Source organism: Colossoma macropomum, unplaced genomic scaffold (assembly GCF_904425465.1).
Source record: "Colossoma macropomum unplaced genomic scaffold, Colossoma_macropomum, whole genome shotgun sequence".
NCBI lineage: Eukaryota > Metazoa > Chordata > Actinopteri > Characiformes > Serrasalmidae > Colossoma > Colossoma macropomum.
In genome coordinates this window covers 25,535,819-25,555,396 of record NW_023494795.1, presented here as the reverse complement: position 1 = coordinate 25,555,396, position 19,578 = coordinate 25,535,819, and the positions used below count along the sequence as shown (strand labels likewise).

The 19,578-nt window shown below is 39.8% G+C and overlaps 1 protein-coding gene across 1 annotated transcript; it reads right to left on the bottom strand.

Moving 5' to 3' along the window:
- Positions 1-548: 548 nt before the first annotated feature.
- gpr176 (G protein-coupled receptor 176) lies at positions 549-19,496 on the bottom strand. Its single transcript, XM_036582004.1, has 3 exons — positions 18,578-19,496; positions 5,797-6,049; positions 549-2,425 (listed from the first exon to the last, which is right to left on the bottom strand). Exons 1-3 carry the CDS (start codon positions 18,807-18,809, stop codon positions 1,249-1,251), a joined length of 1,662 nt encoding a protein of 553 aa, XP_036437897.1. The 5' UTR covers positions 18,810-19,496; the 3' UTR covers positions 549-1,248.
- Positions 19,497-19,578: the final 82 nt, after the last annotated feature.

Here is a 19,578-nt window from a genome sequence, read left to right as displayed (position 1 = left end):
GTCAGACTGAACACTGGATTAAAATCCAGTATTTACCTATGATAAAATACCTCCCCAGATAAAATTAATCCAGCTCCAATACTGCTTGAGTTTCGAGTCCATTTCCTTTCTACTCTGCAGCTGCTTTTTAGGCAAGAATAACATTAGCTGCTTTGCATTTTGTTCTAAATCATTGGGTCCATTAAGGCACCCTGTAGTTTCTGTCAACCAGCATGTGTTCACTGGAGCTTGATACTGATGCTTTGCAATCAAATGAACTGTGTTAATGTATCTCTCCTGTGATACTGAAGGAATTTGTGATTAACACAACCTTCTGCCTTCCAACAGAATGCATGTAAGAAATAAGAAAGACGTAATATCTTTTTACAAAGCTTCTACTGAGCTGTACCTTACTGCTGCATTTGATTCCCAAACAAAAAAACTGAGTGAGTGTTCCAAGGTGTCCCAGAAATGGATAATTTCTGGGATTTCTGCCATGTTAGCCTGAACTTCTATGTGATCTCAAGAATCATCTTTTGTCTCTCAAATTGTCTTCACAGCACCGCAACCATTTTCAGTTCATTTTATTCCCAAGTACAACAAATTGAATTCTACATAAATCCATATTACAAATTCTATCACTTCCTTGCATTTCCTGTGAAAGATCAATTTCTCCTCTCTTAACAGTGTTTTGGTGCCCAAGATTAACTGATTTCTACTGATTTCACAAATTATTACATTAAAAGTGTTCAAATGATTCCTCTCCTGCTCCATCACCATAAAAAAAATCAAGACATTCACAAAAAAAGAAAAGGAATCATCAGTTTAAAAATGGTTTGTTGCTTTTCCACACTGAAAAAAATAACATCTTGACAAGTGAAATGATCTTAAATCTAGACTATATATCTAATATTTCTCATTTTGAGATTGTATAAGATTATTTAACTCATTTCTAGACCATTTTTACTTGTTTTAAGTGATTTTATCAAGTGAAATTTTCTCACTATATGCACACATAATTTTGCTGGTTTCAAGCATATTTCCTACAACAAACAAAAATGACCTGCCAATATAGTGAGATAATTATAAATGAATAAAAATGGTCTAGACGTAAGTTAAATAACTTTATATTAAGCTTACAGTTATCTTAAAATAGTAAATATTAGATATATCAACTAGATTTAGGAGCACATCACTTTGCAAGATACCATTTTTTGCAGTGCAGGACCTCCAGGTCCCTCATTTATAAACTGCCATGCTGATTGGTTCTTAAGGGTCCACAGTGGGGAAGGTGCTGACTTTGTTGTTCCTGCTGATGCGTCTCTCAGGTCGCCCTTTGGGCTGCTTGGTCTGGATCAGCTCCTCCGGCGTGTTCCCCAGAGGGGGGAGGAGCCTTTTCTTGCTATTTCTGGTCTCGGGCAGCCACTGAGGGGGTAGCTCGAAGGGGCCAAAGCCAAATTGGGTTGTGTCTTCGGGGTCACTGGGCGTGGCTGGTGCCACCTGCGAGGACGAGTAGGCACAGGATTGAATGGGGGAGTGTTTTGGTAAGGGTAAAGCCACCACCTCCTTTGCTCCTTCCCCAGTGACCTGCTGGGCTGCTGACCCTGACCCTACAGTGGCTGCTTTCCCAGACCCAGCCCCTTCATCTGGTTTGGATGGGAAAGTGGCTGATGCCACTGAGGGGATTTCGTTTTCCTCCTCTTCATCCTCTTCCTCATTGGGTCTGAATATCTGCTGCTGGCCGATGTTAAACATTTCCAGCAGCTGGCTGCCCGATCGTGCCACGGTTTCGGCCCCCAGCGGCCCCGCTTCAGCCATACCCCCGACGCTGACTGCATTTCTGCGGCTGTAGCGGCGCTGCAGGCGGGCCAAAACGTCCAGCAGACAGCGCCGGGCAGAGCGGTTCACTGTCACAAACAACAGAGGGTTGGTCAGCAGCGACACTTTGGGCAGCCAGACAGCAGTCAGCCGCAGCCAAGCCGAAGCCTCGGAGGCCCCTGGAGGCAACGCTCGGTAAACCACCAGCGCAGCATAAGGGGCACTGCAGAGCGCAAAGGCCAGGACTACGGACAACAACGTAGCATGAAGCTCAGCCTCACGCTGGGAAACGTATGGGATGGAGATGCTGTTTTGTGGCGTCCGCAAAGCTGCAATGATCACCTTCTTCTTTTGGCTCGCACTTAACGCCCGACGGATCAATGCCATGGCCAGGAACACGGCCGCCAGGGGTAAGATCACCGTGGTGATGTTATACACCACCATGTAAACAAGATGCCCCAACGAGTGGCCTTCAGAGCAGGAGGACGTCGCGTACACGTCAGTCACATTGCTAACAGCAAACACAGGGATGCTGGCCACCACTGCATGCACCCATATGTATATCACCAGGTCTCTGGATTTAGCATCAGATATCTTTCTCTCCAGTGGATACAACACAGAATAGTACCTACAAGTAAAGGAAAACAAACCAATGTTAGAAGATGTTTAAGTCAGGAGAATTATGGGCACTAAGTGCTAAAGATGGGCAAAACAGGCTTTGAAAAAATGTCTTTGTAAACAAATCAACTTGATCTTGAACTAAAACAATTCTGTAGGTTTCATTTCAACTTTGCAGAGGGCCACACTGCTCATACCACTGCTCGTGCCTTTAGAGTGAGACTCACCCAGACATTTTAACGCCTGGTCAGCGAAACAGCCAGGCCAAACCAGACATCTGGCTACCTTAAACACATGTAAGTGTCACACAGACACAAATGTACACCTATAGATATAGAAGTCCTTATATGAGTTTAGTGAATTAAAGTAAGTCTGCTAGACCTACTAAACTAGCTAGCTAGCTATCGCTAACAAAATAGGCTACAGCATTGGTCTTTTTAAACTAGAAGAGAGCTACAGCCTGGGGTAGATAACAAGCTGGCAGTGTCTTACATTATCACAGGTAGCCAGCTTAGTTCACCTCAATATAAATATCCTTGAACATTAAAAAGTGGAGCTCAGTCGTCTACTGTAAAGAAACATGTAGCATGCTGACAGTATACGGACTGCATTTCCCAGGAGTCTTTATAAGTCTTGTATAGGGATGGAAAGAAGTGATGGAAAAACAATTACGTGACGGATTAAAGCAAAGGTTTTTTTGTTTAAGCCATAATTGTTTAAAAACTGTATGATTTAAAAATATATACATTTGGTAAACTTTCACAACCAAAAGCAAACACAATGTGCATATCTGTGAAGGCAACATATCGCTGTTGTCGGAAGAAAACCTTGTATCCCCAAAATGGTAACTTTACAGGAGAAGGAAAAAACATAATTTACTTTTAATGTAAGTCAATGGAACCAGACTTTTTTCCAAATCATTGTAGGTCATTTCTTTTAGTCCATACAACTTGAAATGTACACACACTGTAAAGGGTAACAGGTATTTTCAAAAAATTGAAAACGACAAAAATGGGGATACGAGGTTTTCTTCCAACAAAAGCGATGTGCTGCTCTCAGTCATTGGTTTCAGGCCTGCAGTTCAGACCTGTCTGCCACTGAAAATGTGTGGTGCATTACAAAATGCAAACTTTAACAACGAAGGCTCTTTACGGTTGCATAGCCGAACACTTGTATAACTGAAGAATGGCAAAAAATTCCACTTTCAAAAGTAGGTAAATTGGTACTTTCAGTTTCCAAACGGTTATTAAATGTTTTTAAAAGGAAAGGTGATGTAATACCGTGCTAAGCATGTTGTTGTTCCAGCTTTTTTTGGAATGTGTTGCAGGCATCAAATTTGGAATGAGCATACATTTACAAAAACAACAAAAAACAAACATGAAATATCTTGTTTTTGTTTTCAATTTAATTCAGGTCAAACAGAATGTACTAATCACTGCTTTCTGATTTTATTAGCATTTTACATATTGTCACAACTTTTTAGGACCTGAGGTTTGTATAAGGTTTTTTCTTTGAATAATTTTCCCTTACTGATTTGTAAGATGTTGCTCATATTTTCAGTGTAAATGCTAATTTGTTTGATATTTTATCAAGGGTTATGTTTATCAAGGACCAACAATTCTGGAGAGCACTCTAGGCCTACAAGAGCTACTAGTCCCTTGGCTCTGGTTCAGCTCCATTCGTAGCATCTTGGTCACGATCACACATCGGTGCTGTCTGGCTGACAGAAGGCCCTTCTGCTGCTCACTCCTGCATCACAACTCTGAGCTGAGAGTGCCTCTGGGTGTGAAAGAGGCCAGCAGGGAGGGAGAGAGAGCTTTCTTTAAAACATGTGCTTCTTGAGACCTGAAAATGGACTTGAATGGTGGTGCTGGCATTGCATGAGTACATGTCCACTGTAGCTATTCTTTTTGAATGTACGTGTGTGTGTGCGTGTGCTGTGTGTGTATTTTTCATTGCGAGAAAAATCTTGGTAGCTCATGCGAGGAGAAAAACTCCCTGCAGACCCAAGGAAAATAAATTATTCAGTGAACTGATAGAGGGCTATGGCAGGGTATGTTGCTATGGAAGCACAAGCATGAGCAATAGCTGGTTGGGTTTTGATTGGAAATTGCCCACAGGTTGCATCAAACTGAAAGTGAGCAGGAAAGAAACAGGATTGGAGTACCTCAGGTTCTCCCTTCTGGGACTGTCACGATTACCATGTGTCCCACTGGCAGCGATGCAACTCTACAAAGCAGCCGGAATTCATTCATTTTCAATGAGAGCTGGTGATTTCCAGCGACAGGAGGCAGTGTGAACGTTGGTGATGTGAAGTGGGTGGAGTCAGCAACAAAGTTGGACACAGTGGCACAGTTTAACTTTTTGCAAATAGACCCTTTTCACATTTCCGGGTTCTCACTTCCGTCAGTTTCTGTTAGCAGGTAATTTTGTTTCCGGTTGAACCTAAACAAATGGTTCAGTCCAGCTTTAAGATGTTTTGCTGTGTTCCTCATTGTATTTATCAAATATATTTCAATATGTATGACAATGGCCAAAATATGTTTTTGTTCAATGTACTTTAATGTTTGGAATATATTTCAATATGAAACATCCCACCACTTTTGCCCCTCACCACATCACTGAAACAAGGTATAAAAAGTTTAGTGTAAGCATTACAGAGAGCATATAGCCATAAAGATAGAATTTAGAGTTTAAAGCTACACCATCTAAGTTTTGGGGATTTGGAGACCTCTTTGTTGGAAATGTGTAATTGCACACAACATGTGGAAGAAAATTATGAGCACGCTGAAAGAGTATTCAATGAGATCTCAGTCAGAATTTGGTGAAGGTTGTGTCTTCTGAGGATGTAACTGAATTATCTACTATTGTCATTATATTTTCATCAGTTTAATGTTGATTTTGCATTTGAAACCTGAACATTGAGCTGTGCCTTTCTTTTTGAGCCTGTGCATGTGATGTTAATATGTAAAGATGTCTGACGTGGTCCAAAACAAACCCAAAGCCTCTGACATTTGAATTATTATTCCAGGCTTTACAGGGTGACTTGCAGCTGCCCATATTTTAGCATGTTTCTCCTGACTCAGTAACGCCACTTCTTTTAATTCTAACACAAAAGACATACATAGTGCAGCATTAAACACAACGTAACATAATCTGCCAGTAAGCATGTGGATATGTATGTTATGTGTTGTAGCACCGCTTTGACAGAAGCATAGATAGGCACTGTTTATTTGTCTCCAGCACTTTTTAAGAAAGTTGAGCTCACAAATTGCTCGATTATTCATCAAATAAATAAGCAGTAGACTACAAATACAGTTGATAGTAGTACTCTACTCCTTTCTTTTTCTCCTTTAGAATTCATGCATGCATCCCTCTCACCTGTCCAGTGCAATCGCAGCGAAGCTGAGGACAGTGACGGAGCAGAAGAGCCTGTGCAGGAACTTGATGGCCTTGCAGAGCAGCAATGTGTGGATCCACAGGCAGCATCGCGGGCTGGCGTTCAGGAGCACGTCGAAGGGCACGCACACAAGACTGGCACAGATCCCCGAACAGGCCAGGTTCTTGATAAAGCGGCTAGTGACCGACTTGAAGACATTAGTGCAGCAGGTGCACCACAAAACAGCTGCGTTGCCTGGAAGAAAAAAGCAACAGTGAGGAGGGGGAAAACAACAAGATGTGAGTTGACATATTTTTTCCACTGGAAGGATTTGTGCATTTGTTTTGCTTTACATCGAATCTAATAAATCATTATTCAGACTTGCATATATATATTATTTGTCCAAAAAGGTCCAAACGGCTCTTCTAATTACTACTACTTTAAGGTGCACCCATTGCTGATACAGGTGTTAAGTTGTGCACATATAGCTTATATTACCTTATATAAAAACACTGACTTATTGAATGGGATTCTCTGGAGCAGCCACACATGAGTCTATGGTCGCCATGCCCAATGCAAACTGTTGGCTACAGGGGTGTAAAGCCTCCCAGCATTGGACTGTGGAGCAATGGAACTGTGTCCTCCGATTCAGAATTAATCATCCAACCTTTGAGAGAACAACAGTCCAATACAGGTACTGGTATCAGGCTGATATCAGCAGAAAATGCTGGATCGGATATCAGTGGGGAAAAAGAATGAATCTGATCCAATTTTGTAACAAATCTAGCCAGAAATCTTAAGTGAGGTGCCTCAAATATCTCATTTTAAAGCTTTGTAGATTAACAGTAGTGGTATCAGAAAAGTAAAAAGTGCTATCACGCCACCTCCATCCTCTATGCCATCTCTGATCTCACTAATAATCTTGTGGCCGAATGCAATCAAATCCTCATAGTAATGTTTCAACATCTAGTATAAAGCAGGTTTACTCAACCACTGGGCCATGGATCATCCGTGGTCCTTAGGCCAGTACCGAGGTGAGAGCCAGAGTTCCTTAGTGGGCCAGTGATGGCACTTTATATCACAAAAATTGGTGAAAAAATCATTTTTAATTAATAAGTAATAATAAGAAAGCCATATAACATGTTTTAACACAGTAAACAATATTAATACAAGCCATGCAAGAAGATCGCACAAAGCAGCTTCATCTATTGTTTTCCCCTCTAGAAACAAAATATGTTGCTCAAAGTTTCAGTCGTCCATTTGTGAGTCAAAAATTTCACTTAATTTGCCACCATTCAGCCTGATTTCAGGTATAAAATAAGCTTTTGTTAGCCTAATCTGTTGGTGTTTTATGTTCAACAATACACATTACATATTGTGGTGGCCAAACATTGCCGAGTTGAAAATTTCCCAAATATTTTTTTAAGCAAAAAGGTTTTTTGTGGGCCTTCAGGTGATTCAAGTGATAAATAGGTGGACCCTGAGGTAGAAAAAGTTGAGAACCATTGGTGTAAATCCTTCTTAGGGAAGTAGAGGATGTTACTGCAGTAAAAAGGGATAAACTCCCTATCAATATCCTTGATTTCGGATAAAACACTGGATAAGCAAGTGTCTACCAACCTTTGGACATGTAGTGCATCATGTTAAACCAATGTCGACCAGGTTGACCTTTACTTTGTTCCCTAATAATAAATTATACTACGCAAATTACTACAACAAAGTTTTTAGAGGCTCTGAAACAAATCAACAAATCCATGGATGTAAATGAATGTTCTCAGCATTACAGAGTGTATTTCACACTGACATGTTTCACAGAAACATTCTCTCTCGGTCACACACACATACATTTGTGCTCTTCCATTGCCTCCTGCATGACTGTATTGAAAAGAAAGAAGTTCTACTTAATGTCTCCAAAGAGTTTTTGTTGTATTTCAGTAAGTTCCAGCCTCAGGTTCTCTGTCCACAGAAGTACACTGACTATCTGATGTAAACTGCAAGCTGAAATCACCCCAGCTCTCAGAATCTCACCTCTCACTGAGAATTTAAACTGGCTCTGGCCCCTGCACTGTCTCAGGGGAAATAAATGATTGTTTGTGAAGCTAAATGCTAGTAGCAAGCAATTGCGTCTACTCACTAATAGGCCTGTAAAAGGGAGGTAAAGGCTTTGTTGCTGAACCAGGAAACATGAATTCCTGATATCCTATTTATTCCTGAATTGTGTTTGAAACTGTAGGTAGTAAGTAAATGAGATATCCTCATGCTTTGCCGACTCTAAGTTTGTTTCCATTGCGCGTGTTGTGCTAAATGATCTGTGATTGGATGTCTTGCATGTCAGTCAAATTGCCCTTTCCTATCAAAGGTTGTTAAAACCTTCTGGCTTGCTTGCCCATATTTTAGCGAAGTCTTACACAGCCTGCAGTGGAATTGGTTTCATTTTGTGTCTTATTTCCACTCTAAGGTTTCTTATATACTCTCCTCATGCCTCTCACACTGTATTTCAGCCACTGTCTTCAGTTGGTCAACTGCAGCCCACAGTGGATTTATTAATCGACTTGTCTATGCAAACCCTGCAGGATTTGTGACTTACAACTTCCAGATATGAACACAATCACAGAAACTAACATATTTAACTTTTCAAATTCATCCTTATAATCATTAGTGCCAACTGACACACAGCCCACCTATTGATAACTGATACCTTAATAACAATTGACTGTTTCCAAAATTAGGAGAAAGTATGACTCAGCTGACTTTCAGTTTAGAGCACCTCATAGCATCCATAACCTTTGTGCTACCAGACTAAGCCCTTCAGAGGCACAAAGGAAAATTTAATAGCTTTCAGAAGTACATCTAAAACATTTTTCCTGCCAAAATTAAACATTTTCAGTCAAGATATACGTTTGAGAACTGATTAAATAGTCCATTTAAAAGTGAACAAAAATCAAAATCAATATTTACATTAATCAAACAGGAAAATCGTTTAGCCACTGGACAATAAAGCAGCAGGGCTTCATGTCTAATAAGCAGGAGGTTTAACAACAGAAGCTACTCCTTCAGAAAAGCTAATGCTAAAGCTAACACTTGAGCTAGTACTAGCAGAGTCAGATGCTGAGGAGGGTTCGTCTTGGTCTCACTTTGTTTGGATAGTCCACTATAGTCCCCTATAGATTATCTACAGATGTTACAACAGATGTACAAATTGTTAACAAACTATCTGTTGAAACTCATTTGGTTCCAAACAGTGGTGGGATTAGGGTCAGGATTTGGACTAGGGTTAGGGCTAGGACCAGGGTGAGGGTTGGTTTTAGGTTTGGGTTTAGGTTAAGGTTAGGATTAGAGCCAGGTTTAGAGTTAAAGAAAATTACAGTCAATTTAGTAGATGGTTGGTTGAATGTAACTTAAAAAAGTACAGCCCCATTTCCAAAAGTTGGGACGCTGTGCAAAATGTAAATAAAAACAAAATGCAATGATATGCAAATCATTTAAACCCTATATTTCATTGACAATAGTACAAAGACAACATATCAAATGTTGAAATTGTATTGTTTTTTGAAAAATATATGCCCATTTTGAATTTGATGCCAACAACACATTTCAAAAAAGTTGGGACTGAGGCAACAAAAGGCTGGTAAAGTTGTGTAATGCTAAAAAAAAAAGCACCTGATGGTTACTTGGCAACAGGTCAGTAACATGATTGGAAATAATATAGTATAAAAAAGCATCCCAGAGAGTCGGAGTCTTTCAGAAGTACAGATGAGGAGGGAGTCACCACTCTGTGAAAGACTGCACGATCAAATAGTGCAACAATTCAAGAATGACGTTTTCAATGTAAAATAGCAAAGAACTTTTGCTTTTCATCAACTACAGTACATAAAAATCATTAAAAAATTCAGTATCATTAAAAAATTCAGAGAATCTGGAGAAATCTCTGTATGTAAGGGACAAGGTCAAAAACCAGAATTTGCTGGCCGTGATCTTTGGGCCCTCAGACAGCACTGCATTAAAAACAGACATGATTCTGTAGTGGAAATCACTGCATGGGCTCAGAAACACTTCTGAAAACCACTGTCTGTGAAAACAGTTCGTTGCTGCATCCATAAATGCAAGTTAAAACTCTTAAATGCAAAGAAGAAACCATATATAAACATGATCCAGAAATGCTGCTACCTTCTCTGGGCCCAAGCTCATTTAAAATGGACTGAGAGGAAGTGGAAAAGTGTCCTGCAGTTTGACGAATCAACATTTGAAATTCTTTTTAGAAATCATGGACACTGTGTACTCTGGGCTAATGACCACTCAGCTTGTTATCAGTGCACAGTTCAAAAGCCAGTATTCATGATGGTATATGGATGCATTAGAGCGGCTGAAATATCAAACAGGAATGAGAAAACATTTCACTTTCAAAACTACAGCAATTGGTCTCCTCAGTTCCCAAATGCTTACAGAATGTTGTCAAAAGAAGAGGTAAACACAGTGGTAAACAGGCCCCAACTTTTTTGAAACATGTTGTTGGCATCAAATTTAAAATGGGCATATATTTAAAAAAAAAACAATAAAATTTCTCAGTTTTAACATTTGATATTTTTTTACAGCTTCCCAACTTTTTTGGAAGTGGTTGTAAATTAAGTATCTACAAAGCATCCAAAGTGGACTATCCAAATAAAGTGTTACTGTTGTCTCTTATACAAGGTCTTTCAGCAAACTTTAATGAAACAATACAAAGGACGGCACGAGTTCGAGCGCAATAATATTTATCTCCTCTTTCATAATGTCTCTGACGTTCCTCAGCAACATCATTCCACCATTTCTTAGTCTAACAATTCTAGGTTTGTTTTGAGGATTTATGTCAAAGTTTTTTCTTCGTTTGAAAAATGTAGAGATGAGTGTGATTGGCTGATGAGCATGTGAATCAGAAATTTGAAGACGCTCAATTGAATCCTGCAGTCAATATTTCTTACTTCCTGCAATACACTTAAAACAAGACAGACTTTCTTTTTGCTCATTTTTTATAATGACTAGAAAAAGAACAATATAGTTAGAATGCCCAGTATAAATGGATGACCAGTAGATGTGACTAGAACGATGGGTGTCAAATGTTTAGAAACCTTGAACCATTTTCGACACAACCGCTGTTTTCACTTAGCAACCAAAAGCTAATATTTGTGCTCTTTTACCTTTTTAAATAAAACCTGCACTTACTTTTTAAAATAAAATCTTGTCTCCTTGTAGAGATCAGCCAAATGTCTCCACAACTGTCTTTGAAAACAGGCCTGTAAATCATTTCAAAGTAAATGCTACATGCAGACATTCCCCCAGTGGACTTTTGTCACCTCTAGCAAATAAATGTGCTAATGTTAGCATTTGTTTGGCCTATTAGCCTGCTTTTAAAAGATGTGTTCCACGTCCATGTCTTAGTGCAGCATTCACAGATGTCAACTAATCCACTTGGCTTTTTATCTGAACAGAATCTGAGGTATTACTCACTTCAGGGGATGATGTGAGCAAAGCACAAAGGTGACAGCTTCTTTCCAGCCAGTTCTTCAATTCAGAGCGACCCACTTTCCACTAAGTATATCTCTTTTTCCCGGAAAAGGTCGCGCCTTTCATCTTTTCCCATTACCATCCGCCTGTAATTGGAGAGACACCGAGAGGCTGTCTCTGTTTGCTGTTGTTCTATTACATCTCAGGGCAGTCTGACGGTGAATCACCTCTACCCTCCTGTCCTACAGGAGGCCACCGTCAAGCCTGCAGTGACCCTGGAGGTGTTTCTTTAGCTTCTCCTCCCCCATCCCCTATTGTGTTGTTGTTTTCAACTACAGGGAAAACACTTAAACCTCCACAGCCCGCTGTCTTTTTCCATCTTACTAAAAGATGATCTTCACTGAAGACCATAATCTCACTGTCATATCAAAACAGCAATTTACAGCATTTACATTTTTAAAGCATTTGGAAATGCACATAAACATTTAATGACAAACAGACCAGCAGAAACGGTCTAAAATGTTGCTATTTAAATTCTATTAAAACATTTTTCCATATCTCATTAACACAGCAACTTAAATGTAAACCACAGACTACAGATTTGTCATTTACATGTGATTTTTGTAGTCATTGAAAGAGCTACAAAAAAAAAATGTGTAGTAAAACAAAATTAAAATTGAGTAAAGAATTAGAAAGAATAAGAAAAAAGCTGGAAGCATACATTTAACACACAAAGAAGCTTATACAAAAGCTTCCAACACGAAGTATAATATCAAATCTATCAGTATTTAAATTTTTGTCCACTCTTTTGTCCACTCTACTGCCACTTTAACTCTTCCATCCTTACAAACTTAAAACCAACCAGTTACAGCTGTGTCCTCCCAACAAAAGCTCTTTTCAAAGGAGTCAGTGACAATATGTTCCACTTCAAACAGACACTAAAGCCACGTTCACATTACAAGCCTCATTGCTCAAATCCGATCTCTCTGACAGGATGGTTTACACTCATTTAGGTAGGTGATTCAAATCTGTCATTAATGTGAACGAACCGGCGTCCTGAAATGACCCGCATGCCCACATCCTACTCAGTAACGTCACGTGAATCACGTGCGTCACGTGCATCATCAGCAAACAAACTAACGGTCAGAACGAGCCTTCGCTGCGAAGATAACTAACTCTGATCAGCCCTCAGCTGTTCATTATTAGAGCAAGACGAAGGTGAAAAAGGTGAGACGTGTTGCTTTTCCACCGGTTACAGGCTTTAACTTCTGTTCGGCGCTGCTACCGTAGTAACACTGAATGATGGCGCACGCGCAGTGGGAAAAAAGCACGCGTTCCAATCTGAGCGTTCACATTAAGGTCCCATGGCCACGAATCGGATATGTATCCGATCTAGGACCACGTATGAAAGTGGCCCAGGTCGGATTTGAAAAGATCAGATTTGCGAGTCCACACAGCCCTGAAAACATCAGATCTGAGTCACATTAGGGCAAAAAAATCGGATTTGTGCCACTTCAGCCTGGTAATGTGAACATAGTCTGATATTCACACAATCAACTAACCCAAACTCACCTCAGCTGCCTTCACATTCTTTCTCATGTGCATCTAAAATGACTAAAGGCAATGTTTCTGTGGAGATTTATTAGAAAAATAATGGTCCTCATTCACCAACCATTTATGAAGAAATTTCTTCTTAAAACCCACTCATGAAGTTTTCACAAAGACTCTTACATTCAGTGTTTTCTTATTTGGTATTTGTTCTTAGGTAAGAACAGAATCTACACACACTCAAAAGCACTAAGTTACAAACAATTCTGTGGTTTAAGAACACATCAACCTGACGTAGACTTTTTCTTAGGACCTTTCTCAAGAACAATTTAAGAAAAATCTTAGGAAGATATTGGTGAATAAGGGCCAATGTGTTTTTAGATCACTGAAGCATATAAATCTATTCTAGTAGACCCCAAAAATAAACGGTTGTAATAAGATATTTGGCTTCCTAGCAGTAAAGTTAGCAATCTAATTTCCTTCTATGTTCACCAACTAATGAAAACAAGCCCCCACACCAAGGCAGCTGTACCTCCCACCTTCAAGATACATCATCAGAATGGGGTTTCCTAGCCTTTAAAGCTATCTCACTCTAGAAACTACTGTGGGACCTTGTGAGCAGGCATGTATACAACAGATGTAGTGATGGTTCGATTTTTCATTTGTAGCAGAGTTACCCTTTAAGTGAGAACAAAGTCAGGAAATCTTGACTGTAACATCAAATAAACACTAGTGTTAAAAACTCAAATGCCACATCATTATTTTTTTTAAATAAAACACCTCAAATAAAAACTGTAATGTCTAAAATGTTGGAAAGTTTAAGACCTGAACTTTATTTTTTATTAGTGCTGATAAAAGAAATAGAGGGAGCTGTTTCATAGCAAATCATAAAATCTTCCAGTCTTTTGTTTCAAGCACTGATGACTGATCTGCCGACAAAAGAGCATTGTATAATACTTTTGCATAAGCGCCACAATGTCAGTCAAACCACGTAAAACAAAACAGAAAATGCTTTTTTTGGACAGGGCATTAATCCAGCACTAAAACAGATCAACAGATTATTCATAAACACACCACACAAAGCTTGACTGGCTAATCTGGCATGTGATGCCCAGTTCGTGCCACAGCTGACGTCAACAACTTCAGAAATACGGTTATACGACCAGGCTTTACACCAGAGGCTTTTTAACAAGGATACAAATGCTAGTAAGTATGTGTGTGAAAATCCTCATAAACCAGCTTTCAAATAAACACTCACCATCTGGTACTGGATTAAGGCTGAGGGGAAACATGCAGAAGAACAAACCTTCAGTAATTGCCTACAACCGGATCAATACTGAAGGTACAGCATTGATTGTCAGCAGGGAACTGTATCAACAGTTTCCAGCTCAACACAAGCTTTATGCCTAGTCATTCAGCATGCTCCTGTGTTCTCTAGCCTTCCTGTGGCAGTGAAGATCACTATGAACTGTTTAATGGCTTGTTGTCAACAAAAGATTGTGACCATGGCAGATGTGACTTCTGTATTATATGTGTAATCACTCTGGCTACCTCATCTCAGTCATCATTATTTTCCAAAAGCCTTCTTTACACTAAAAAAGGTCCTCAGAAAACAGGCCCGATTTGACAGGGTGATGTTTAAGCAAATGTTCATCATCACAATACTAACTTATTACATCCTTATTTACTGCTTTAGCAAAATATAGTAAAACTAGGTGTGTGGAAACTCCTGCTTTTTCACTTATTTTCCTTTGTTTTTCATTCATGTTGACTATCTTATATCTAATCTCAGAAATATCTCCTTTAGTCATTTTAGATGCACATGAGAAAGAAGTCTGAGGGCAGCTGAGGTGAGTTTGGGTAGTTGCTTGTGTGAATTTGTGTAGTTTTATGTACCAAAACCAGTCACAATTAATTTTTACCTGACCATTTTCTAACCTCTCTTCATCTCTTAGAAATAAACAGTTTTGTTACTGTTCCTTTAATATTAATATATGTAAATGAGCTCTGTTCTAATTGGTTGCCTTGTATTGTACCCCATTCAAAAAGCAATCCAGGCGGAAACATTCAGTGTGAATGGGCAGAACTAAACTGCTGTAGGCTGAATAGGTGAAAATATGTAGATGTGTTGGTTTTTATGACATCACAAAAATTGTGAATTTAAAACAGGCTGTTTTTCCACCTTAGTTTCTATATATGGACTGTACAGATTTTGGAGTGAACCGTACATTGTGAAACAGTGTTTACATACTACATCATTTTAAAAAGGAAGGAAAATCTAGACTTTTTTGTTTTCATGATATGGATGCTTTAAGGGCTGGTTTTATGGACAAGGATTAAGCTTAGTCTTGGACTAATTAGCAATGCCAATAGTGATTCACTATTCCAAATTTTTTTTCAGTCCAGGCTCAGGCTTTATCTGGGTCTGGGAAACTGGTCTCTTATGTTTATGTAACTGCTGGCACTTTTTCTGAAGATGCAAACTTTTCATTCTTATTATTACGCAGGCCCTTTGCTGATCTGGACTCTGTGGTGGTCAGTTCATAGCTCTGAGAACACCAGCAGCTACTTTGTTTGATTTGCAAATTTTCCTTTTCTTTGTCTATTTCTTTTTATCAGTAAGAGCTCCTTGACTGCTACACATCCTTTCAGACCCAGAGCGTTGAGTTGATCTTTTTACAGTGGATTTTTTCAGATGTGAAGTAAGAGTGGAGCTTCTCTCTAAAACATAAAAGCTTTAAGTGCTGTTTATCTGATGGGGATAGTTTTGGTGGTCTACCAGGTCTTGCACCATTGTTAGAAGTTCCTTTTTCTCTATAATCTGAACTCCGGTTATAAAAACAGTATGTGGATTTTCTTATATCCCTTCAAAAACATCTTTGACTGGAAATTAAATAAATGTATGGTTGTCTCTGACTTTTGCACAGTTCTGTACGTGTGTACTGTCAGGGTGTAATGACACATAAATGCCATAATACAATATGTACTGGGGTTTTTGCACATTAGATGATACATGCACTGAAGTTTAAAAAATGTCAGTGGTCAATTAGTTTCTATTTTTGGTCAGTGTTCAATTGCCAAAAAAAGACTGCAAAATATTGCCAACCAGACCATCACACCTGTATAAGCTTGGTCCCATTCCAAAACCATGGGCATTAATATGGAGTTGCTCCCTTTTGCGGTTATAAACCTCCACTCTTCTGGGAAGCTTTCCACAAGATTTTGGGGTGTGAATGTGGGGATTCGTGCCAATTCGGTCAAAAGAGCATTTGTGAGTTCAGGCACTGATGTTGGACGAGAAGGCCTGGCTCACAATTGACGTTCACATTTATCCCAAAAGTGCTCTGTGCAGATGACTGGAGTTCCTCCATGCCAAACTCCTCAAAACATCTCTTTATGGATCTTGCTTTGTGCACAGGGACACAGTCATGCTGGAACATGTTGCCACAAAGTTGGGAGTAATCGTCTAAAATGTTTCTGCATGCTGTAGCATTAACATCATCCTCAATGAAACTAAGGGACCCAAAGTCTGAAAAACGGCCCCAGACCATTATCCCTCCTCCACCAAACTTTACTGTTGGCTTCATGCATTCTGGAAGGTAGTGTTCTCCTGGCATCCCCCTAACCCAGATCTGTCCATCAGACTGCTAGACACTGAAGCGTGAGTCCAGTAGTGTTGTGTTTTACACCACTTCAATCAATGCTTTTCACATAGAGATCTCAGGCTTGTGGCACCCATTTCATGCAGCTTCAGACACACAGTTCTTTTGCTCATGTTGCTTCCAGAGGCACTTTGGAACTGTGTAGTGACTGAAGCAATGCAGAAAGGTGATTTTTATGTGTTGGCAGCCCTGCTCTGTGAGTTTGTGGGTCTACTGCTATGTGGCTGAACTGTTGTTGCTTCCATTTCACAATAATAGCACTTACAGTTGACAGGGCAGATCTAGCAGGGTAAAAAATTCACAAACTGACTTGTGGCAAAGGTGGCATCCAATGATGGTGTCATATTTAAAGTCAGTTACATTATTTAAGTGATTTAGGAATATCTGAGTGTTTTAATGGAATTGTGGATTTTTTATGGCATAAAATCCAACTGTATTCTATTCACAGCACATATTGTATCATAAACACTGTATTGTGAAAAATGAATATTAACATGCGTAAATGTAATGTATTCTATGTTTATTGAACGTGCATCATGAGATCAGATGTGTACTACATGTGTATGTATGTGGAGAATAAATGTGGTCTTGTAAATCAGCATGTATGTGGGTTCTTAATTTGTACCTTTTCAAAATTTATCATGCACTAAATTTGTTGTATGTAGAGTTGCCAATAGGCTGAGTGCAGTTAATCTCTGAATTCTACCAAAATCTTTAATCTTAACAAAGCAAAAAGTTAAAGGGGTTCAAGTTCTTATATTTGTTTCTCATTTTATGGTGTTTTAAATATGAAAAAGAACCACTTCAGGAATTAAATCAACTTAATTCAGTCTGTGCATAAACAAATGTGCCTGTGTGCATGACTGCTAGCTTTACAACTGTGAGGTGGTTAAGAAACCCATGATATTTGGCACGTTTATGTCTAATTAGTCCCTTGTTTCACACATCTTGTTTATTTCTCACTTGAATTCAGTTCACACTGAAAAAAATGAACCAAGGAGGTTCTCTGACTTACAAACTTGAAATGTGTCAACATTAACTGCAACTGTATTTTATGTCAAGGTAACAAATATCTGTATACTGTCGATGTCCAAAGCAAGTACCTGCAAAATGGCAACTTTACAGGAGATGGCCATAACGTTATTCACTTTAAATAATGTTAATGTAAATAGATTTTATCCCAATACTATTGGTCCATTCATCATGAAATTTTTCCACAATGTGAAGGGCAGCTGCAGTGCTCAAATCATGTAGAAAAATGAAAATCGGAAAAAATGAAGATGTTTGTTTTGTGTTTTTGGACAGTGATGACATACTGACTCTATTTGACAGAATGGAAATATTAAATTAAAGGAACACAACAATGTTTTTCAACAGAATCTCTATCTGCAGCATTTAGAACATACAAACATTTTGCCTGTATTTAGTAAAAGATTTAAAACACACCCATAAAAGATGCTGGAACATCTGTCCACTGGCTTCTATTATAAATGCATTTTGAGTAAACAGGTTTTATGAGTACCTGATGTATATATGTGAGTTCTTTTCTAAGTACAGGGGATTTTTTTGTATACTAGAGATGGAACAGAATAGTGCTAGGTAAAAAAACAGAAATATCCTTTTAAATCCACACAACACTTAAATCTTCCATCTACATCCTCATACAAAAATCTGATATATGACATATGAGCATATGTGGATTTCCCCTGTATCAACTGTCACATATGGACATTTATGTTATATATATAAATATGCAATTTCTAACATACATCAACACACATAAACATATATACATATATAACATATATAATATAAATTTAACAAAATATAAAAGATTTATTTATAGATGGCATATATTACTCATATGTGTTAGCTTCATGTTATATAACATGAGGTTTTTATGCATATCTTAGTTTACCTTATAATATATATTCACACAATATATAGGTACATATATTTTATATTTATGATCTATGTGCATGTATGGTCGAATATCAGATTTCCGTATGGGTCAGCTCACACTGGGCGAAGCAAACCATGCAGCATGCTCAGAAACAATCACTGCGCTATTACTCATCCTTTCTAAACCCACCTAGCAGAGACCCGAGCAGGATGAAAACTTGAACAGTGGTGGCGAAGTCTCGGTACGCTTCCTCCCGAGCGTGGAGCACCTTCCCGGGATGGCTGAACTCCCGCAGCCGCTCGTCCCTCCACGCGCCCAGGCCAGATGTGGAGTTCTGGACGCCGAGGTAGAGGCTCGAGGCGGTCCAGTTAGCAGTCCCGTTCTCCGTGAGAGAGAGCCAGTCTTCCTTCCCTGCGTCCATGATGGTTCATTCCCGGTCTACAGCTGCACGGAGGAGCCGGCTACTGGCGGACAACGCGCAGAGGTCTCTGCAGCTCAGGCAATGCACGAGCATGACGGAGAAAAAAGGCGAGAGCGCGAGGATCACTCACGCGCACCAGATGTCGGCGGCGTGTTGCAGGTCCGTCTGCTTGCCGTTCCGCCACCGCAGCGGCAACAGGAGCCCGTCTGTTCCCGCACACGGCGGACGCATCCCGAGGTCAGGGCATGCTCTGGTTCTGGTAGCTGCTGCCGGTGGAGATGCAGTGGATCACCTTAGCTGGTCTGGGGCTCAGTCAGCTTCCAGTCCTGGACAATAAAGGCGACGTGCATTCCAAGCCCAGCCTGCAGTCAGCCTCACACAGAGACGGAGCACTGGAGCCTGGATGTAGGCTGGCTACATAACCCGGGCTGAAAGGCGAGCACCGCGTTTTTACAGCGTTTTAACCACGAGCATCTGGCTGCACAGCGCCTGGTTCCTGAGGAGGACTGTTAACCGCTCACATGTTTTATCTCTGCAAAGCACACACCACTGTCAACTGCGGGGCCTGGAAATGTAAAATCCTACCTCTCAGTCACCGCGACTCAGGGACCAGCATCCAATAGAAAGGTGACTGTTTTATCAAAACCAACAGAGCTCTCTCTCTCTCTCTCTCTCTCTCTCTCTCTCTCTCTCTCTCTCTCTCTCTCTCTCTCTCTCTCTCTCTCCCTCTATTCTCTCTCTCTCTCTCTCTCTCTCTCTCTCTCTCTCT